The sequence below is a fragment of the Carassius auratus genome, chromosome 43, assembly GCF_003368295.1.
Source record: "Carassius auratus strain Wakin chromosome 43, ASM336829v1, whole genome shotgun sequence".
Classification (NCBI taxonomy): Eukaryota; Metazoa; Chordata; class Actinopteri; order Cypriniformes; family Cyprinidae; genus Carassius; species Carassius auratus.
The window spans coordinates 17,707,069-17,731,662 of NC_039285.1; the positions used below are offsets into that span (position 1 = coordinate 17,707,069).

The 24,594-nt window shown below is 35.5% G+C and overlaps 1 protein-coding gene across 4 annotated transcripts in view; it reads right to left on the reverse strand.

Moving 5' to 3' along the window:
- LOC113061816 (homeodomain-interacting protein kinase 3-like) overlaps window positions 1-23,970 on the reverse strand; it is a 57,001-nt gene extending 33,031 nt beyond the window's left edge. For 3 of the 4 annotated variants that reach the window (XM_026231260.1, XM_026231261.1, XM_026231259.1), the window contains exons 1-2: window positions 23,604-23,970; window positions 9,427-10,690 (exon numbers count right to left, since the gene is read on the reverse strand). In XM_026231260.1, coding sequence (XP_026087045.1) covers window positions 9,427-10,688 — 1,262 coding nt within the window. In that variant the 5' untranslated portion in view covers window positions 10,689-10,690; window positions 23,604-23,970. The remainder of the gene's footprint in view (window positions 1-9,426; window positions 10,691-23,603) is intronic. The other variant, XM_026231262.1, reaches the window with a different exon arrangement.
- Between the last annotated feature and the right edge of the window lie 624 nt (window positions 23,971-24,594).

The window sequence follows — 24,594 nt, forward strand, 5'->3', positions numbered from 1 at the left end:
TTTGATAAGGTTACAATACAAAGGTCTAAGTAGCAACGTATCTTCTGTGATGTCCCACAAATGATCTCAAGAGAAATGAGACCAGCTTTATAAAATTTAAATTAAATTGTAGTGAATGAAGTTAATTAAAAGACAATTTACTTCGTTCATCTTATAGAGACCAGATTTAATTGCCCTTGTTTGCCATATTGCCAATGCCAGCAGATAAATGATTCATAATTTAATTTGATTGTTTGTTATTTTTATAGAATTCAGGATGCATTTTTAACAAAAGCTAAAATTCTGGGATTGTTGGAACACACCTTCTTTTTAAACTTGTGTCTATATATTCCTGCTTCTAAAAAAAAGCAAAACAGCTGACACTGGAAGACAGTGACCTTGACTGAGATCTAAATTGATCTCTTGTATTTTGCTCTGACTTTTTTCACTTTGACTGCCAACACACTTCACCATCTATAGAAGTCAAACACAGTTGGCTGTCCTCCCATCAGCTAATTTTAGGCAGTGGTCTCCAGCAATCATAGCCCACACTGTGAGTTTGAGAGAACTCTCCCTAGAGAAGCAAAAAATGGGGTGAGCATGGATCACTTTCACTTGACATGGGCAGGTTTTGGTTTAAAGGTTACAGACAGGTGGAAAAAAATGTGTTAAACAAGTGTTTCCACGTGTCTGGTCTATATTACAATTATGAATATATTTAAACAGCAAGTGGTTTTAATTCATGCGGTTCTTAACATGAAAATTTGTAAAAAAATAAATAAATAAATAAAAAAAAAAAAACCTTAAATGCACATATATCGAAGAGCTCTGAAAGCTTCTAACATCTGTCCATCATAAACTTTCCTTAACATTATTTTATATCTAATATCTGGCCTACTTTGATATAAATAAAAGTATAGTACCCATAACATCACTTAACATATTTCACAATGTTTAAATCCATTCCGAGGTTTTAAATTTGGGGTTCTTACACTTTTTGTACAATTCAGTGGAATGGACAATTCCATGGAATCGTCAGAATGGCAAATAAATCTGAACCAACTGTACAAATGACACCTACAAAAAGTAAACATGACTTATCAAACAAACGTGTGAGAGCTTAATCAATCATCTGACATGGACACGATTTCAAGTAGTATGGACATGTTTACACTTACTTAGAGACACGGCTGAAAATAAGATCCCAAAGATGACACAATGCTAGGGATATGGAAGTATCAAATTTTCATGTTGCGATTAATTGTTTTTTAATGTTTTTATCACAATGTACGTTATCACGATATTGAAATTTAGTTTCAAATAAGTGGTCATAATACAGTATAACAGGTTTAATAACTTTTTTCTTATAACAAGAATAACTGAATATTAAAATGCGATTAAGCAATACAGAAAATAATAAAGTTAAACATTTTACACAGATTAAAGTGCAAAAGAACTACAAAGACCAACAGGTGTCACTTTACAATAAGACCCCATTAGTTAATCTTAGTTAATGCATTAGCCTTGACAAAGGGCAATAGCTAAATTTGCTACATAAGTTATTAATCTTTGTTTAAAAATACAAGTCTTAGTTCATGTTAGCCCATTAAATATCACAGTTGCAACTTACAATTTTAACTACGTTTTATTAAATCTTGGAATACCTAAGATTAATGAATGTTCAGAAGAATTTTTCATTGGCAGTTAACTAATGAATTAACTAATGTTAACTAATGAAGCCCTAATGTAAAGTGCCAACAAACAATAAAGAATCAAAACACTTTCAAACAATATCTAGGGCAGAGGTGCCCAGCTCTGCTACTGGCGTTCAACTGCCCTGCATAGTTCAGCTCCAATCCTAATCAAACACACCTGAAGCAACTAATTAAGGTCTTCAGGCTCACTTAAAAATTAAGTGTAGCTGTGTTTGATTAGGGTTGGAGCTAAACTTTGCAGGACAGTATATCATCAAAAGCAAGGTTGGGCACCTCTGCTCTAGAAAATGTTGTAGTCCATATAAAAATGTTAAAAAATGAATAGCCTATCAAGTATAAATATTTACGTATTTGGGCTGTGATGAATACCATAGGAAATCTGCAAATCTGAATGACTATTTAAATACGCTTAAATAAGTAGAGCTGCTGCTTTATTTATGGGGTTTCCAGGGAAACGGCTGCATTTTTGCAGTCAGTGGACTGTTTGAGTACATGAATTACTCCGGGATATTGGTTTGTTTGAACTTTTAACAAACAATTGTTAGCATTGTTAGCACATTGAAAACGTTAACAGCGTTAAGTCATTTGTGGATTAATGTGTATTGAATTATAACGATTCAGTTCCATTTGGTGAACTGGTTCAAAATGATCCGGTTACATTGAATGATTCATTCGCGAAATGGATATGACAAACTGCTTTGTTTTGAACCCTCTCAGAACAGACCGGGAAGAGAAGACAATGCTGAATAAAGTCGTAGTTTTAACTTTTTTTGGACCAAAATGTATTTTCGATGATTCAAAATATTCTAACTGACCCTCTGATGTCACATGGACTACTTTGATGATGTTTTTCTGACCTTTCTGGACATGGGCAGTATACCATACACACAGCTTGCTAGCGCACCTGAGGGTTCAGGGACAGGTCACAGCAGTCGCACTGTCTGGCACAGCATCACTGCTGAAAGTAGACGCGTCTTCATGGAAGATGCCAGCAAGTGCAGAGCCCAACTCGACCGCAGCAGAGAAAGTGAGGTAAAATTGTTGACCCGCGAGTTGTATGCAAGCTATTTAAGATACAGTTAGCATACTAGCAACATGAGGACACATCTCAAAAAACCTGCACCCAAATGAGCATGGCATATTGTGTGGAACAGTCACGTCTTGACACTTAACGTTACGTTGCATCGCCCGCCACAAGCTCTTTGTCTGCAACACGACAAGAGGCCATAACGGATAAAATAATTTCATTTATTTGTAAGGACATGAGACCGATCACTATAGCGGATGGGGCAGGCTTCGGGGAGTTCTGTCAAGCAATGGATCCGAGGTTAGATTATTTATCGTTTCATGTCAAGGAAAAGTTCCATGTTTACCACAGCACAGCTCGCTCAGAGCATTCAATGTCAATGCTGTAAAACTTCAATTAATATTAATAATTTTTGTATTAATAATTAAATAATTAATAATTAAATATTTTTTTCAATCACTGAATGAAGCCTGCTATATTTGGGACAACAGTCGCGACCTTAAATTGCTTGCACAAAAATTAGTTTGTTCATTTAAACCGTTATGCGCAGAGAACGTGAGGGTGAGAGAGCGTGAGGTCTGCAGTCTTGGACATTAGTTGATTTCCTTGTTTTTGTGTAGGTAATACGTTGTCATATATGTTTCAACTTAAATAGACTACCTATACAAGTAGTTATGTCTCTTTGTATTATTTTGTCCTGTTATTGACATAATGCGCGTCATTGACAACATGCCCAAACAGATGTTCGAATAGTTCGAATATTTGTGTGTTTTTTAGAGGGAATTTTCGAACGTCATTTTTTAGCAATTTTGACAGCCCTAGTGTGCAATTTGTGAAAGCAAACACCAAATTTATTGTGTTCCCTGATAAGTAGCTGGGTAGCATGAACCTTGTGTAGGACTGTAAACTTGTTTAGAGAAAATGTTCATGATCATGCTAACTTGAAGTTTTCTCCTGATAAAAAAAAAAAAATAGTAACGTCACTAAGGATGACAGTAACAAGCAACCCACAGAAGCCCTGTCGAATGTAGGATCTCAAATTAACAACTACATAACACCTAAACACTACCACAGAGCAAGGCTACCTTTCCACAAAGCTCAAGCTTTTGAAACCAATAACCTTATGATACTATATTTAGAGGAGAAAGAAATAGTGCGCTAATAGGAAATCTCTCCTGGAGGCATATTGCCTGAGGATTATAAAGAACATTAGATTTGAAACCAGACAGCAGGATGGTCATGTATAAAACCCCCAAAAGATAAACCCTACAACCATTATCGTAGTAATACAGGCAAAACAATTCTTTGAAAGGCTGAAGATGTTTTGATGCAAATCAAACACAAATTCATATGAAACCTAATGCTTGATAATACAGTCTCACAGATAGGTTTGAACTAGAACTATTGAAACTATTCTACAGAGACCAAAGGAAATTCCTGGCTAATCTGAAAAGCCACTTTCAAGGTTTCTAGTGCAAGTGTATAGAAAGGGCATTCCTAAACAAGACATCCTCAAGATTGTATCGGTTATGTTTCCAGAAAGCATGCAGAGATCTTCATACATTTACATTAAAACAACTCCCTGACTGAGCGCTTCAGAGTTTCACACTCCATGAAGCGATCTGTGATATATGGTTGCACGGTGCACCGATACTTCAAAAGAATAGCAATTCTCATAAATAAAAAATGTCACGATTCTTAAATTTATTAGTATTGATACTTCAAAGAATGACCGCATTCCAGATTTGTAAGGATAGGGACGTATTTCATGTTGGTGTGTGCAATGCACGCTTCCAGTGCCTCCCTATGGACGTCTGTGATTTTTCTCCTCACGCATGCAGCAAAGAAGCTACAGCTGTCATGTGATGCACTGATCATCTCATAACCATTTGACAAAAACTGATTTGGCTTTATTAAAATGTGTGCATAATCACATGAACTAAATAGTCTAAATAAGTTGTTCAGATGAACAAAGCACGAGGTTTTCTTGCATAATTAACATTTTAATTGTTTGGTCAGACAGTTCATATAATAATATATTCACATTAATAAATTGGGGATTAAACATGGGGTTATGTTCTGTTTGCTAAATATTAAAACAAGCATATGTGCACAATACCTGTAACTGCGCTTTGTATCTCCTGATTGCTGATTGAGATTTACATGCTTGGCTCACTGACCCGGTATACTCTCAATCATTTCATTCATGAACGAACTCGTTCACGAATGAGAAGATCTCTCGATATCGTTCAGTGAAGGGCGGATTCGTTCACTACATTCAACAAATGACATGCACTGTCACATCTCATACTCAAAAGCTATTGGCTCGAGGTTGCGTAACTCTGACAGGATTAAACATTTCACAGAGCTGTTCACAAGCTGCACATGCGCTGCTAATAGCGCCGCGCTCGTGCGCTGCTGTGGAGGGAAGAACTTCAATGAACGAGAAATATGAGTCCGTGGATTACATGAACGATTCTTTCACTTAAAAGATTTGTGCTTGAACAAACTATAAAATAGTGCAAATTCATATAGCCTATATTAAATATTTGGAATATATATTTTAATATTTTATTAGGTTCTTTGATAAGGTTACAATACAAAGGTCTAAGTAGCAACGTATCTTCTGTGATGTCCCACAAATGATCTCAAGAGAAATGAGACCAGCTTTATAAAATTTAAATTAAATTGTAGTGAATGAAGTTAATTAAAAGACAATTTACTTCGTTCATCTTATAGAGACCAGATTTAATTGCCCTTGTTTGCCATATTGCCAATGCCAGCAGATAAATGATTCATAATTTAATTTGATTGTTTGTTATTTTTATAGAATTCAGGATGCATTTTTAACAAAAGCTAAAATTCTGGGATTGTTGGAACACACCTTCTTTTTAAACTTGTGTCTATATATTCCTGCTTCTAAAAAAAAGCAAAACAGCTGACACTGGAAGACAGTGACCTTGACTGAGATCTAAATTGATCTCTTGTATTTTGCTCTGACTTTTTTCACTTTGACTGCCAACACACTTCACCATCTATAGAAGTCAAACACAGTTGGCTGTCCTCCCATCAGCTAATTTTAGGCAGTGGTCTCCAGCAATCATAGCCCACACTGTGAGTTTGAGAGAACTCTCCCTAGAGAAGCAAAAAATGGGGTGAGCATGGATCACTTTCACTTGACATGGGCAGGTTTTGGTTTAAAGGTTACAGACAGGTGGAAAAAAATGTGTTAAACAAGTGTTTCCACGTGTCTGGTCTATATTACAATTATGAATATATTTAAACAGCAAGTGGTTTTAATTCATGCGGTTCTTAACATGAAAATTTGTAAAAAAATAAATAAATAAATAAAAAAAAAAAACCTTAAATGCACATATATCGAAGAGCTCTGAAAGCTTCTAACATCTGTCCATCATAAACTTTCCTTAACATTATTTTATATCTAATATCTGGCCTACTTTGATATAAATAAAAGTATAGTACCCATAACATCACTTAACATATTTCACAATGTTTAAATCCATTCCGAGGTTTTAAATTTGGGGTTCTTACACTTTTTGTACAATTCAGTGGAATGGACAATTCCATGGAATCGTCAGAATGGCAAATAAATCTGAACCAACTGTACAAATGACACCTACAAAAAGTAAACATGACTTATCAAACAAACGTGTGAGAGCTTAATCAATCATCTGACATGGACACGATTTCAAGTAGTATGGACATGTTTACACTTACTTAGAGACACGGCTGAAAATAAGATCCCAAAGATGACACAATGCTAGGGATATGGAAGTATCAAATTTTCATGTTGCGATTAATTGTTTTTTAATGTTTTTATCACAATGTACGTTATCACGATATTGAAATTTAGTTTCAAATAAGTGGTCATAATACAGTATAACAGGTTTAATAACTTTTTTCTTATAACAAGAATAACTGAATATTAAAATGCGATTAAGCAATACAGAAAATAATAAAGTTAAACATTTTACACAGATTAAAGTGCAAAAGAACTACAAAGACCAACAGGTGTCACTTTACAATAAGACCCCATTAGTTAATCTTAGTTAATGCATTAGCCTTGACAAAGGGCAATAGCTAAATTTGCTACATAAGTTATTAATCTTTGTTTAAAAATACAAGTCTTAGTTCATGTTAGCCCATTAAATATCACAGTTGCAACTTACAATTTTAACTACGTTTTATTAAATCTTGGAATACCTAAGATTAATGAATGTTCAGAAGAATTTTTCATTGGCAGTTAACTAATGAATTAACTAATGTTAACTAATGAAGCCCTAATGTAAAGTGCCAACAAACAATAAAGAATCAAAACACTTTCAAACAATATCTAGGGCAGAGGTGCCCAGCTCTGCTACTGGCGTTCAACTGCCCTGCATAGTTCAGCTCCAATCCTAATCAAACACACCTGAAGCAACTAATTAAGGTCTTCAGGCTCACTTAAAAATTAAGTGTAGCTGTGTTTGATTAGGGTTGGAGCTAAACTTTGCAGGACAGTATATCATCAAAAGCAAGGTTGGGCACCTCTGCTCTAGAAAATGTTGTAGTCCATATAAAAATGTTAAAAAATGAATAGCCTATCAAGTATAAATATTTACGTATTTGGGCTGTGATGAATACCATAGGAAATCTGCAAATCTGAATGACTATTTAAATACGCTTAAATAAGTAGAGCTGCTGCTTTATTTATGGGGTTTCCAGGGAAACGGCTGCATTTTTGCAGTCAGTGGACTGTTTGAGTACATGAATTACTCCGGGATATTGGTTTGTTTGAACTTTTAACAAACAATTGTTAGCATTGTTAGCACATTGAAAACGTTAACAGCGTTAAGTCATTTGTGGATTAATGTGTATTGAATTATAACGATTCAGTTCCATTTGGTGAACTGGTTCAAAATGATCCGGTTACATTGAATGATTCATTCGCGAAATGGATATGACAAACTGCTTTGTTTTGAACCCTCTCAGAACAGACCGGGAAGAGAAGACAATGCTGAATAAAGTCGTAGTTTTAACTTTTTTTGGACCAAAATGTATTTTCGATGATTCAAAATATTCTAACTGACCCTCTGATGTCACATGGACTACTTTGATGATGTTTTTCTGACCTTTCTGGACATGGGCAGTATACCATACACACAGCTTGAATGGAGGGACTGAGAGCTCTCGGACTAAATCTAAAATATCTTAAACTGCGTTCCAAAGATAAATGGAGGTCTTACTGGTTTGGAACGACATGAGGGTGAGTTATTAATAACATAATTATAATTTTTGGGTGAACTATCCCTTTAATATCTCTCCTTTTTTTTGCTACCTTGAAAGGCTTTGTCTTAATAATAGGGAAATTAGTTTGGCTGTAATGCTCAGACAACTTGAAAAATAGTAAACCAACATGACAAAATAATTGTGATAAAATTGTGAATCGTGATAAGATATTTTTTCCATATCGCCCACCCCTAACACCCATACACATGAACTAGACAAAATGGCTATAAATATTGTCACATTCTTCTCTAATACATTAAAAGCTGCTGTCCCTGTCAAATAAATAAAAAAAGTGTCTGCAAACTCATAGAAAATAACCAAAACAATCCAAGGTTTTAATTTAGTGACAAAATTAACAAATAATCAGACATCACTCCAACTGAATATTCCCTATCATTTCAGTACTAACGACTTACTGAATTTCTTCAGATACCACTGAACAAATGTAGAATCTACAGTATCTTGAAATTCCGCTTCATTAAATCGCACCTAAAACAATTTTTAGTGCTTTACAATAGAACAGGAAGAGCTACATAAACTTATCACTGCATCTAAACCAACAACATGTTTATTAAATCCTGTACCCACTAAATTACTGAATGAGTTGTTATTTGTGGCAGAGGAACTGCTTCTCAATATTACAAAAAAAAAAAAAAAAAATCCTTAAAGCTGGCAGTTATTTGGCCTCTTATTAAGAAACCACAACCAGACCCTTCTCAACACTGTCATGATTTCAAATAGAATTGCACACAAGTAAATTATTTAGGAAGTTATTTTTGTCCACGTTTTTAATTTTGGCAATCTATCAAGGTGACATTCAATTTACAAAGGTTACCTGCATTCAAAATGTATTTCATTATATACACAACAGTGTTCTACAAACTCATCTATTACCAGTTGTTTTTAGCCTATTGTACAAAGTACTTTAAATAAATAAATAACTTCCTTTCCCATGGCAATGTGACAAATATGGTTTAGCCCCTGCCTGTTGCATTGTGGGGTCAAATAGTTCTACAGGGTCAGTGTAGCTTTAGAACACAAGGGAAATTGTTTTAAATCAGTGGGGTGTTTCCTGATTGGTAATTCCATAAGGATTTTAGTTATGTAACATACACAGAAAGCATAAGATTTTAGAATGTTTTCAGTGATCTATTAGTGAGAAGGAATTACATGCTTAAGAGTATTTTTTGCACAAAATACTGACAATAACCAAACAAAACAACTCAAGAGTGTATCTATTCTTCAGCATTAACTTGAACTAATTAACTTTAACTTCAACATTCAGTACAGCAACCAAAAGAGTGAGATTAACTGGCTACTGCAAGATAATTCTTGAGATAATTCCTTATAGGTATCAAAACCAATTTCAGCTAACTAATCCTAATTCAACTAATTCTGTCTTTTGTTTGTACATACCTGTAGTACCGCGACTGGAGGTACGTCGAGCAGACGGCTTTGGAGACGTGACTGGCTGAGCCAAAGTCTATGACTTTCACCCGGTAGGGCTGCCGTACAGGGTCCACCAGCATGATGTTCTCAGGCTTCAAGTCCGCGTGGATCAGTCCCATGGCCTTCAACTTGTTTAGCGCCGTGGCCACCTGCTGAAGAATGGGACGGATCACCTTCAGAGGAAGCGGGCTGAATTTGTTTTGCTTGAGAAAGTCGTACAGGTTCTGCTCCAGCATCTCAAACACAAGACAAGTGTGGCTGCGGTGCTGGAAACACTCGAAAGCTCGCACTAAATTATGCTCATCTGCATTCTCGCTGCTGAGGCGTGCCAGGATGCCTACTTCAATCTGGCCCTGTCGTGCATACGATGGATGGTTCTTCAGGATTTTCACCGCCACAGTCTCACTGGTGCCTCGTTTCCAGCATTTCACTACCTGGCCGAAAGTACCTCGGCCGAGGAAGTCTAACACCTCGTAGGTGTTCTTCAAAGAGCAAAGCAACTCATTCTGCACCAACTGGTAGTCTCCATCCCCATTTCCAGAATTTCCACCTGGCTTTGCAGGCCCTCCACCAACTGCACCTGGCACCGCAACTGGTGGGTTTCCCACATTTGATTGCAACATTGCAGGTAACATTGACAGGTCTTCTACAATCTGCATGGCACTTCCCAAGTTCTCCAGTTCCCCGCTCTTACGTTTCAGCCCACATCTCTGTGAACTGTCTTGCAAGTTAAAACCTCCACAGTCTTCCAAGTCACCCTCGTCCTCTCCTCCACCACCTTCGTCACCTTCTCCCTGTCCTTCACCTCCTCCTCCTTGACTGCCACTTCCCTCTCCCCTACTCCTTCCAGCTGCCCCTGTAGCTCCACTGCTGCAACCCCTTCCTTTTTCCTGATGCTCCAACTCCTTTTCCTGAGAGGAGATGACCCTCTTTTGTGGCTGTGCCGATATGGTGGTATGCTGACGTCGAACACCGCGCACAGCAGCCGTTTGTAATGGAAACTCCTGCCTGGGGTGTCTGCCAATCACAGAATCTTGTGTCTTAAACGAAGCGGTAAGTTTTGATGGGTAAGCAATGCCAAGGGTTCTACCATTCAAGTATGTCTGTGGGTAGGTCCTCTCATGGTAAACACAGTTACTAGGCTCAACTTTGAGTTTCTTCACACTACAAAAGGCACTTGTATGAGTTTGGAAAACATGTGGTGGGTAGACCAAGACTTGTGAGGCCATACCTGTGAACACAAGAAAACCAGATACAGAATCAGATCATGTTCCACTTTTAACCAATACATTTACAAATTTTATGATTTGAACGTTTTCACAGAAACACAGACATTATAAGACTGGCCAGCCTATATCTTGCAAAATTCCTGAAAATTTGACATGCCTGTTCTATATTCAACACTAACTTACAAAATAACTAATGCATGTAGTGGTGTTTTCCAAGTTTTTTGTGTGACATCACAAGTGTCCACTAACTATAAGTGTAAACAACTTAAGAGGGACCTTGATCCTACTGTGTGCAGTGGCTTGCATCATCAGGCTGACATCATACTTGACCTTTGCTCCTATGCTACAGCAGCAAACAGCAAGCTTCCTTGAGCAGCCAACGAAAGGCAAAGAAAATAAAAAAAACGGCAGAAGAATTGTTAGTTCCTCCCTCCAATACCCACCAATTCTCCCTTCCATAAATGCCGTAAAAGGAAAAAACTAACTGCTCACAGGTTCAATTGACCTTTTCATTTCGGTTTCCATGAATTGGGGTCTCTAGGCAACGGCTGTTTCAAAATGAGCATTACTGTGTGGGAGAAAAGAGACACACTAAAGGCACAGTATCATATGTGCTTTCATAGCTTCTCTATTCTCAATATATATCCAATTGAGGAAGGACATTGAGTTACATGAAGTTATGCAAACTGCTTTTTTTGAGTCAAGTTATGGTACTACTGTAACTCAATTAACAACACTAAATTTTGCTCTAGGGACAAATCCTTCTTGGACTTGTACACTAGAAAAAAAAAAAAATAAGGAAAGGAAACAGGATAAGAGTGTACTTTCTGCAACAGGTCAACACGTGAGCACAATTCTGAAAAGATGCTGCCAATTTCTCATTAATCTTGCTGACATCCTGAAGCACACTTAAAAATCTCAGGAACAACTTTTCTACAGAATAAAAACAGCCAACTGAGGTATAGTGAGTGAAGTGAGAAAGGTTATAATGTGAGAAATTACAACATAAGAAGACAGGGCAGTTCAAGCAGAGAAGCAGAGAAATTAAAAATGAATAAATATTATCCAAAATAAATCTAGCTGCTAACAAGAATCATTTCACAGATTGACACTGGATGTTCTTAGTTGTCCAATTTAACCATTTTACTAAATATAATAATTAAAACAAAAATAATCACACATCTTAACATACACTCTTCACCGCCATATAAACACATCAACATTTAATTCACACTAACTCTATAACAATTACAGGCTATTTCTTATTTGACAAACATATTTATAACTAATTAATCACTGAATCAGATGGCTGGTTAAGATTTGCTCATCATAAAATTTGGGTTGCATTTCATTTCTTCACTTAAAGATGAGGGGAAAACACAAAAAAAGTACCATGAAACACCACAGAAAATCTTTTTTTTTTTTTTTTGGTCACTAAAGTTAACACTGTGGGATTCCGACTCTTAGTGAACATTTCTGCTTAACAGGATGCAAACAAGCAGCTTAGTGTTCCTCATTTAAGTAACCTCTTTTAGTCATCTCCATTTAAGTTTAACCATCTTTAAACTGCAACAAAGTATTTTATTGTTTTGTAACAAACCTCCTGAAACATATTTGAATTACCTAGACAAGAAAAACAAACCAAAACATCACCTGTCACAAGCTAAAAACTGTAAATTAGTTGAAGAAAAGCAACACTTCCAAAGTGCAAATGGCAATGGAAAGTACATATCCCAATCAAACCAGCCATTAATCAACTACAATCATGTTTTTTGTGCTATATAAACACACAGGACAGGGCGATATGGCCAAAAAAAATATCATTATCAATATCATATCAATAATTATCACAATACATTTAAAATCTTTGTTTCTTTAAAGTTTAAAGCCAGATTTGCTCCAAAGTAAAAGTTAGAAATCAGACCATTAATTTTCATAAAAAATATTGATATTATTACAAATCAAGAAACTGTTTTTTTTTTTTTTGGTAGTTTGGAAACATTACTATTTTTAATGTTTTTGAAAGAAGTTTCTTTACATTTACATTTACATTTATCCATTTAGCTGACGCTTTTATCCAAAGCGACTTTTGCTATATTACAATTGCTATATATATGTCAGAGGTCGGACACATGGTGCGTTGTCACAGGAACATGCCAGCTGAAGATAATGAGGAAATTATGTCGCTCCTTTTGCAAAGTGCATTCCTAACGACTACTTAATGGCAACACATGCCCTATTCACTCCTAATTCCCCACTCCAAGGGGATAGGGATGATCACTTCCATTTGGAATTCGCCCAGGAACCGTTCGGTACAGATACTAGCACCGGCACACCCCTTTTCAAAGATATGTTTAAATAATATAAATGTATATTTATATCAACATCAAATGAGAAACTATTATAATCTCTGCCTTTCTATTACTAATAGGCCTAATATAAAAGCAATCGTTATAATACTTTCTGTATACATTAATTTATTTGATTAACCATTCTATCTGATTATTTGACAGACTTATATCCATGTTAGACAGAACTGTGACGACAAACAAGAGAGAGAGTGTGTACACCGTGTGCGCTCAGGCACTGCCGCTCTCAGGGCTGTCAAAATAAAAGTCCTGCCTCTAACACATCGGCCAAGCATAAAAAATTATCGACCAATGGCGATATTTGAAAAATGACATATCGTCCGATATATCGGTCGACCACTGGTTAAAACCACACAAACAGCACCTCAATACCCTGCTAATATATAACTATATGGTTTTTAGGTAGACTATTTGTATGAAAAACAGTAACATCTAAGAAAATTCAGTATAAATGCACACATGATATAGCTTAATCACAAAAACATAATACAATTATATTATAATGATCTCTTATCCATCCATGATATTACTTAATTCTGAACTGAGTCTATGAAGTCTGAATTTTTTATTTATTTTTTTCACAGGTGACTGTGTGATTAAGTTGACTAATGAAATTGGCTAAAGTCAAGCAGGGTTTGGTCTTAACTGGTCTCAGAGGGGAACATACACCTGTAATGAAAGTCAAGTTTTTCTCATGGTAGTGACAGCATATAACATATCTCATTTGCTTATTGCCTTTCAACGTGTGAAATTTTAGGGGATTTTTTTTTATTATTGTTCCTCCTTGAAAGAAAAAGAAAAAACAGCAAGGGAAAAGAGAATAGGAAGTTATGGTAAACAAAGTCCCCTGTTTAAGGAAAATACATAATTGCAAAAGTCAACAGTCTAATTTTTTTTTTTTTTTTTTTTTAAGTTAAACAGCAATGTATTCAGCATGAATGGGTGACACAGACCAAAATGATAACTTTTAAACTATTTATACTATTTTTTTTTTTTTGACAAAGAGAATAATGCATTAAAACGAGCATTATGATTTTGATGTCAGTTTACTTCATAGATCAACAATAAAATTAGCTTTTTGCTGAGAAACAACCACTGACTCTGCCGCCCTTTACCTAAATTCACTACTTCATGTGCCCTACAGAAGATTATGTTCTGCAAGTGATAAGTGCTTTATTATAATGACATCCCAAAGATGCACAAAATCACTTTCACAGACGTTTACCTTACTTGACCCTTGAACACTTGAACTCTCTATTGTATTTCTTGTCTAACTACCCGTTTTATTTTCATTTATCATACAAATAAATGAATAAATAAACAACCTGACCCTCTAACACTAATAATCTCTGTTCGGTTTCTATTCTACCTACATTTATTTTTATTTATTAAAAAACAATGACACTTGCTAACACTAGCACTCTCTATTCTAATTCTATTTACTTGTTTTTTAATTATAATTTAAAGAGCACCTAATATGGCATTTAAAATGTTCCAAATATTGTTTTAGAAGGTCCCAACAACTGTTTTGCATGCATGCAATGACTAAAAAGGACTTTAGTTTTCTTATAATATGCATTTATTTTTACCTGTTTTGACAGCGATTCTCAAATGATTAGTTTAGTGATTCACTTTTCAAAACCCCGCCTTTACGTGACGTTAGCGAGTATAGCCCAGAGTTCATATTGTAAAAGCACAATCAATCTTTGTTTGCGTTGACTTGATGCATAAACATAACGTTTTTACCCAAAAAAAAAGGCAGTAGGCCTAACATTACTTTACTATGAGGTATGACTCTATTCTTTAAGAAAACTCAGAAAACAACGACAAACAATTCACATATCTCAATACAATTGTCACTGAAGACCTAGAAGCTAAACGGTGCTTACACAACAAACCAAACAATCACTAAGCATGCTACATAAAACATAAAAGAAACAATTATTAATAACACTTAAAGGTTGTGATACGGAGGAGGAAGCTGACGCAAATACACTCGGAACTGAACCTTCCTTCAATATCAGCCGGCTCGTGAATCCAAGTTTGATTGCATTTAAGTTGGTAAAGCAATTGTCTTCAAAATGGCGTGAACAAAGCACAAGGCTCGGACTACACTTCTGTGGTACAATTGTATAAATGAATTGTAGCCACTTACTCTACAAATGCTCATCCTTGGGCAGATGAAAAAAAGTTTGCTTTTGAGTCGCACTTCAGAACACAGCGTCTCGTCGCCATGATGTTTTCTAGGTTTCATTGGCGTCTTGGAGCGCAATAAGTAGGCGTATTGTATTCAAATAACTTGACAAGTTGATGTCATCTAGTCAGAGAAAAAGCTTCGGTCTTCTAAGTCGACTCTTACTTTTGAAAGACAATAACTTTATATACGGTGCACTGTCATATTTCAAACTTTGCAGGATGTTTTTGTTCAATTAGATCTATGTTACACACTACATGAAAGGTAAATTTCAAAATTCCATGCTAGGTGCTCTTTAACAAGACTAAGATGTCTTACACTAGCATTCTCTAATCTTTTTTTTCTACTCTACTGGTTTCATTTTTATTTACTTAAAAAGTAAGAAAGAAAGAAAGAAAGAAAGAAAACTACATGAACTGTATTAGACTAACCGGGACTTGTCCTGCACTTACATATTGTTGCTCTTTTGTTGGTTTGATTGTTTTTATTGTCCTCATTTGTAAATCGCTTTGGATAAAAGCATCCACTAAATGTAAAATAACATTACATTTCATTACACAATATATCTTAGCATGCAGATACAAATTCATTATATTTCCAAAAACTATCTTACCCCTTTAAATCAGTGCTCCAATCTAACTTTCTAGTGTGCAAACTGAAATGCCACAATTTCCCAAGATGCCCGGCTTTAAACACCCTTACCACTGTGAAACTTTGGAAATTTGTGGGAAAACCCAATGAATCATTTGATTTCGAGATCAAATAAAAAGATATGGTACTTCTAAGTTGGACAGCTCGACCAGTGCAGTTTAATTCATGAATTAACTTTTATGATTTTGCCCTTTTTTAAAGTAAAAAAAAAAATGAATCAGTCAGTGAGTTCATAAGACATTAGATTATTAAAATTGATCAACATAAAATCAGTGTAACGCCTAGGATTAAAAAAGTACCTCCTGTGACAACTAACTTGTCTTTCAAATAGTATTGTTCTAGCTCGTAAATTTAATTAAATAGTTGCATTGGGGAAAAAAATGCTATATTTTAACACAACCTCCCTACCCAAGACATTTATGTCATCTTACATCTCAGTTACAACAGTTGACTGTAGACGAACATGCAGGGCAAAAACCCACTGCATGATGTAGCCTATATAAAAAGCAGTTATATGGCCTTAAAATGTAAGACATTGGGGTAAAAAAAAAAAAAGTTGTCTCATATTTATATCACATGATAAGCGACATCACACAAGAAGCGAGAGGAATATATAACCTATAAAGCTACAGTAAAGTTGTGCATCTACAAGCAATACTGTTTTAATTTGTTTCTGAATTCATGCGTTTTGAAAAAAAAATTGTGAACGAATGATTCAATGGCCCATTCATAAAGATGGCTGTTTACTTCATTCCTCAATCAGCAGTTTAAATTAATCAAATTAAAGGGGGGGTGAAATGCTCATTTTCACTCAATCTCCTGTTAATCTTGAGAACCTATAGAGTAGTACAGCATCCTTCATATCTCCAAAAAGTCTTTAGTTTTATTATATTTATAAGAGAAAAATAGTCTGTGCCGATGTTTTTCAGAAAAACACGAGCGTCTGGAGGCGTGATGTGTGGGCGGAGCTAAAGAATCACGAGCGCGAGTAAGCTTTTGTGTTGAGAGCGTTTGGAAGTTGTGACATTACCGTGAGGAAAAAAAAACATCATCCAAAACAAACCATGGCTAACAGTCAGATTCAGCCGTATATTTGCAGCAGCAGCAATGACTACAGCAGGACACCTATATGTGGTATGTATTGAAACTGTATATATTTGCTTAGCAGTTTTGGAAAATGACTAAGTTACACTTTATGTCGTCTTTCCTTTTTCTTTAAAGGTGTTCAAGGTTTACTTGATGTGCTTACGCGCCGATAGCTAAGTTAACAACACAGAGATATTTGAACCATTTTTACTCACCGCCTGCGGTTCCAACACACGATCGTGACCCTTTTTCGTTGGGATTGGATCATCCTTAAGAAATAAACGATACGCAAATCCGGCATCAAACTGGGCCTTGTTTGTAAAACAAGCATCTTCGAAATGCAGGGAACAAACAAAAACACATGCTCTGTAAAAATAAACTCCGTCCACTGGTCCCTTAATGTTTTCTTTTTTTTGGTAATCTGTGCAGGGTTGTCTTGCCCTGGCAACCAAAAACACACTTCTTTTGTGACAATTCACTCTCGCTCTGATCAGTGAATGTCTCTGCTGTGCTCTGCTCTACGGGAGCGCGCGCTCTTCCGGGAGAAGTGCCCTTAGGACCCATATAAGGAAATTCCGCTCAATCTAACGTCACACAGAGCCATACTCGAAAAAAACTTTCCGAAACTTGTGACAAACCGGAAGAGGTATTTTTGGAACAAAAATACTCCTTCAAACGTACAACTTAATTTTTGAAACTTTGTCCATGTTTAGGTGTTATGGACGTGGTCACCTGTGAGGAAATACTGTTGTCAATCCCAAAAAGTGAATTACTTATTTGTAATTAAGTATTTTCTGAGAAACTGAATGAAATCTTGAAATACAAATGGCAAACATTAATGTTTTTATTTATTGGTAAATTAACTAAACAAAACTACAAAATAATTGGCTAACCAAAATAAAATATAAGTTTTATCCACTGCCGCTTACAAGCATTTTAGCTATTAAAGTAATGCACACTGACATGCTCATTGATCAAATTAAAATTGATTTTTAACCATTATACAAAGCAATAATTAGCACCTGAGATTATAAGTAGGTGCGTTTACATGGACACTTTCTGCTTTCATTGGAATTTATACATTTTGTTTGACGAATCCGAACGCAGTGTTTACATGAACTCTAAATAAAGTGATCGGGTTGATATGGGCGTTTCTATGTCATTAGCCTCTGAACGGAATCACTCTTTTGACATGTGCACCCTGCATGAATATACAGAGGTTCACGCTGTTGTCGGATACAGTTTTAAAATCCGATAGACGTGTTTACACGTTACTTTTTTTTATTCCGATTGAGCTTCTAGTCCTATTACGATCGGATTAGTAAGGTCCATGTAAACGCAGCTAGTGACACTGAACACATGGTTTGTAAGTTATTTAAATGAAAACTATTCTAAAAATAGAATTATCTGTCACTCATCATTTGTCACTGTAATAGCTAGATAGGATTTCATCATAAAATTTTGCATTTCAGTCAATATCAACAAATTACAAATCTTTATTTCTTTCAAGTTTAAGGCAAATTTTTGCTACTAAGTGAAAGTTGTAGAAACCAGTTAACTGAAGCTTTAAACTATTTTTTTATGGTCAGAACATGACAAACACTTCACGTTTTTGAATTATTTACACTTTTTCGGTTACATTTGTCTCTTAGCAATGCACATTTGCCAGTAGCTTGAGTTGACAGTAGTAGCTTGATATAGAATGCAGATGTAAATTTATGTTCATTATCAAAAACAGAAAAAATTTTAACAACCTCATTTTTACTGTGTGAAATGTAATTATTCTGACTATGTTTTATTAAAATTAACCTTTGGTCTTCCATAGCAGCATACATTTAGATCATGATAACCACAGTTAAAAATCAAACATATAGCAACTCAACAACATCATGGCCAGAATGTAACTATATAGTTTCTGGGTATTCGTATGAAAACAGTGGTCTAAATAAATGTAATATAAATGCACAAAACACTAGGGATGTCAACGATTAATCGATGATCTATTAATTGTCGATAAGAGATGTAATCGTTTAAAGCTACGGATGTGAGTGACGGTGACAGTATAAAGCCTAAACACATCATCATTAATTCACAATGTACAAATTAAGCTTTTAATGTGATTTAAACTTTAAAAGTACATTAAAATAGAAACAACACAAGATTCAACATGGAAAGCAATAGAAATTTAGTTACAAATAGTGGTCGACCGATATATTGCCAATGGCGATATATCGGCGGATATTTGGCATTTTTCAAATATCGGCATCGGTCAATACGTTTCTCTACTTGGCCTATGTGTTCGAGGCAGGACTTTTATGCTGCATTCCAGGCAGGTTTTTGAGCCCATAAGTCACGATTTCAAACCACAACTAATGACTTTGTAGCGTTCCAGGCAAGCCACGCCAAACTTCCTGAGCACAAGGAATTGTAGCTAGATTATTATTCGTTACATTTTCCTAAAATCTATTTTTCAATGTGTACCACTTGCATAAACACTGCATCCGTAGGCAATATTATTCGTAGGGGCTGCCATCTTTGTTTTGTGTGCTGTGTGACGTCAGAACTCAGAACTAGGAGTACATCGATCTAGTACGAGTTCACAGGATGGAAGTAACGATTTTGACTGCCGTTCCAGTGCACTTTCACGGGTTTAAGGTTGGAAAAACATGGGTTACGGGTTGCCTGGAACACAGCATTATTTTGACAGCACTCACACTCTCTCTCTTGTTCATCGTTGTCATTAACAGTTCTGTCTAATACGGATAGAAGTCTGTCTAATAATCAGATAGAATGGTTAAAGGAATTCATGTATACAGAAAGTATTGTAAAGATTGCTTTTATTTTAGGCCTATTAGTAATAGAAAGGAAAACATTATATTACTTTTAAACATTTGGGATTTGTGCCGAATGAGATGTGCCACAGCACAGCCACAGGCGCCACAGTTACGTTTGGGATGATTTTATTTTAAATGCCATAATGTCAGAAAAAAAAAAAAAACATTGTAATTGTGTTTTACAACACAACAACGAGCACCACAAAACCATTTATAGAGGTGAGTTCAGCGTTCAAGAGCAGAACCGTGCTGGGATGGAAAACAGTCAACAAAGTTAAATGATCTCAAATGTACGGCACGCTCTCCTCATTTTATCAAATGCTCATTATCACATCTTTTACTTTTATAATCCTGCTACTAGCATTTTATTCAGGCTAAAACCCCTTTAAGTGAGAAAGTTTTTTTTTTTTTTTTTGAGTGGATTGCGCGTCCTGTCATGCGTGCTGCTGCAATAGACGCATTTTGCAGCATTAAAGTTAATGATTAATCGATTAATTGATTGTTAACTTAAATGACGATCGATCATGGAAATTATCGAAAATTGACATCCCTACAAAACACCACAGCTTAATCAAAAAAAATAAAAAATAAATATATATATATATATATATATATATATATATATATATATATATGTATATATATATATATATATATATATATATATATATATATATATATATATATATTCCATTACTCCTTTAACACATTTAATAGATGTCTACATTAATAATATAATAAAATTTGATATGAATACATCACCTTTCTATCACAAGACCATGGTGCAGTTAATGTTACTCCACTAAATCAATGGTAAATGATGGTGATTTGTAGATTGAAAAGATTTCTGACAGTATCGTTGCACACAGTGTTACTCCTGTTTTTCAGTGCTGATTCAACTAGATTTAAAATCATTTAAAATCATAAGATCTCACAACGATGTTTAGTGGTCGTGTGACCTTGACTCATTAGTGATTAAACACATCTGTTGTAGTAAGCTTGCGCTGTGCTGCCGTTTTAAATTAGTAATTTCAAAGGCCAATGCCAAGCACTTGCTAAACAATGTAAATGGTCATAATTTAACTTTTATTTAAAAGTTTAACTTGAATACAAAATACAGAATTTTCTATTAGAGCTGAGAGTGTGCTGAAAAACATCACACTTGTGGAAACCAGGCCTTAAACTGAATCAGTACTGACAAGAGATGTACCAGAATAGGGTCAATGGCCTGAAAAAACACAGGAGTCTCTGAAAAGACTGTGGATCATATTCACGAGACAGCTGCAGTGTGACATGTGAGCACATTTACGTCATGTAAATGAGGCTACCCACAAAGCGACTGACAATTAAGATGAAATGTGATGAATATGTTAACCGAGACGGATACAAACCAGACTGGTTGCATTATAACAATCAAAGATGCTGGGATATGAAAAATACTGACCCTACAATGAAAGTCAATGGGGTCCAGTGTTGTTACTGACCCCACTAAATTCACTGCACGGGCAAAATCAGTTCTTCAAGATACCAAGTAAAGCAGATTTGGAATGACATGAGGATAAGTAAATTATTTTTGTGTGAACTATTCCTTTTATAAATAACAAAAGGAAGCAACTCCGTTAACACCATGTTTGTGTTACTTTATAGTAGGAGGGACTGGATCTCATATCAGGGGTCAAAAAGCAAAGCAATAAGTGATCTGAACTGAACGCATACACAAAAGCACAAGGCCATAAAGCAAGAAAAATATTAAAACTAGTTCAGATAGGCATGTTTTTCTATACTTCATATCATAAACAATACAGTACTATAGACCAATAACAAAGAAGATCAGTCCTGATCAACCCACTAAAATGTAAATTCCATGGAGTCATAGCAATTACTGTAGTCAGGTCTATTTTGGTTGCAAGCCTCAACACAGTGAACAACACAGCCCAGAGTGGGCCGTTGGTGTGGACATGTCTCTGCACAGCATAACTCAAATGGCATCCAGGCTACCGTGTGACTCCTCTAATCAACTTCCCCCGCCACTAAATGAGCTCATTCTTCAGACAAAAACAAAGTCCTGCTTGGGAAAACAGCCTTACCAACAACACAACAAGGAACATAAAACAATCTGTCTGTCTCTGAGGTCGCTTAAAATAACAACTAGCAGGATACAAAACTCACATATTTCAACCCTTAAGTAAAAATTGTCATAATTTATTCATCATCATACAGTTTCAAACTCTTTTCACTACAGTTTTCACTCTTCTGTGAAACACGTAAAATGATTTGTGAAGAATATCCTGGCCATGTGCAAGAGGACTGAGGCTGTCTAGCTCCATAAACTAAGTTATTACTCACTGAAAAGTGGGCTGTTAAACAGATCACACTAAAATGAACATTCTGTCATCATTTACTCACCCTCAAGTAATTTCAAACCTGTATAACTTTTATTCTTTGTTTTTGGAAGACTTTTTTTTTTTTTTGTCCATACAGTGGTCTGTTTGGTAAACAGCATTCTTCAAAATATCTCCTTTTGTGTTTCACAAAAGAAAGTTTAAACACTACAAGTTTGTAATAATATTTTATAGTACAATACTTATATAGTACAATATAATCCCTATAGTACAATATAGTGACGTTTACTGACTACTGTTAATAATTTTAACACCCCAGGTCTTGACTTTCATTATATAAAAAAAAGGCCAGTTCATTCTTCAAATATGCAATGTTTGTGTTCCACAGAGGATAGTAATTTGGGTATGACATGAATTACATAAGCTTTTTTTTTTCTTCTTTTTTTTGTGATGAACTATTCCTTTAACTTCTACTGTAAAAATAATCATCATGTTATTTTATTTCAAGACAAACAGGCCTCACTTTAATCAGATATTGAAAAATGATCTGGCAAAGCACTATGGGTAATGTTAACACCCCACATTATTATTATTATTTATTTATTCGTCTCATGCATAATAAACGAGTCTATTTTTATTTAACACTTGACCTAGCAGATGCATGCTGCCTCAAAACAACCTCAATTATCACTTTTAAAAAAGTAGCCCAATGCTCTCCCCGGGAACTCAATTATCTCCTCTGATTACATCATTTTATTTATTCATTTATTTTGTTCCTTCGTATGACTATATTTATATCCTAAGAAAAACACTTTGTCAACACCCTTAAGTGCTCATTTCAATATTTACCTTATTCTAAACTCTGTGCAGACTTGTTTGGATGGATCTGGTCAAAAACGAATCAATACATGGGTTGTTAAAGACTGGTTTGTGGTCTCAAAACTGCTGGAACAGTAGCACGCTACAGTAACTTTCATTATTACATAACAGCAATGGTGAACTCAATTATTAATGCATTGCTACAGATTCAACTAAATGCACAATATGAACTCCTTTAGCAACTGATTATGTACATATGCACTCCTATCTATTTGTGCATCCGTCTATTTTACTTGTTACATAACAAAGTTAGGCTGTATCTCAAAATGACTGTGTGCCAAATCCGAGTAAGTTGTCTACCTACACAGGAGTTATGAATGATATCCATTCCTCAAATCGAATTAAAAAAAAAAAACATTCGCTTTATCATAGGTAATAATCGTTCTATGTAACACGTCTGTGATGTCCAAAATAAGTCTATGTAGGAAGCTCACTAGGATTGTGACACGTCCGTTTGGGTTTGACTGGTCCATAAACAACCCGAGATAGTTAATGATCAACAGTAAAACTAAATCGCTGCTATTAAAAAAAAAATAAAAATAAAAAAATAAAAGTCTCACCTTTCACACGGACTAACAGTAGATATAATCCAGGTCTTCTCCGATCATTTTACACATTTCAACTGAACTCGCAGCATGTAGATGTGTGTTTCTCATACTGCTGCCATCTTGTCCTGAGTCCACAGCACCATAACCCACATTTTACACCTCAAATAGCTCAACAATGCACGCGATCCACGACACAGAACCGAGTCTGGGGCATTGCAGTGGAGCTGGCGCTCTGTTTTTGGTGGTATGGGCGGTGGAGCCCATGTTGTGTGCGGGGAAGAGCAGCACTGACAGTCGATATCATGTCCCTGTTCACTCACTGACTCTCAGCTGCGCGAGGAATGTTTGCTGCTCATGACACTGCGTCAGGCAGAACTAATCAAACAAGGAGAGACTCAAAACACTCGATGCGGACACTAGTGACGACAACCCTTAAGAAAACAGTAACCATAGTTACCGCAATACACAATACTATATCAAAGAGCCTTTGAAAATAGTTAGTTGCTCATGTAAAATATGTCCTTGAAACACCATGTTGCTTTTAGAATGTTTTTCTACATTCCTGTGCTTGATTGTATTGAGTGTGCACTTGTAGTGTACTTCATATCTTATGAAAACATTTTTTTTTTGATAAAGTGTACTTGCAGATAATATAAAATCAAAGACCAATTAAGTGCACTTCCGCAAAGTGAAATCAATTTTTTTTCACTTTATTTACTTTACTAAAGCAATTGCTAGTATTGAAGTAAACAATTAAACCCTTGACTTTATGCCTACGTGTCCCCCCGATAGCCTCATAGACAGTAAAAGATTGTCTGCGAGCTTCTCCTCCTGTCCATACGGTAATTTCCATAGACATATTTATGTCTATGGTCATTTCTATACTGTGCCACAGAGAGTCGCTGGTTATGACGCAATCGTTAGCCTATTTTTTACAAAAACTGCTTCTACGGGACCATAACGTAAGATACAAGGTAATGGAGCCTTTTATACATTTTCGTGT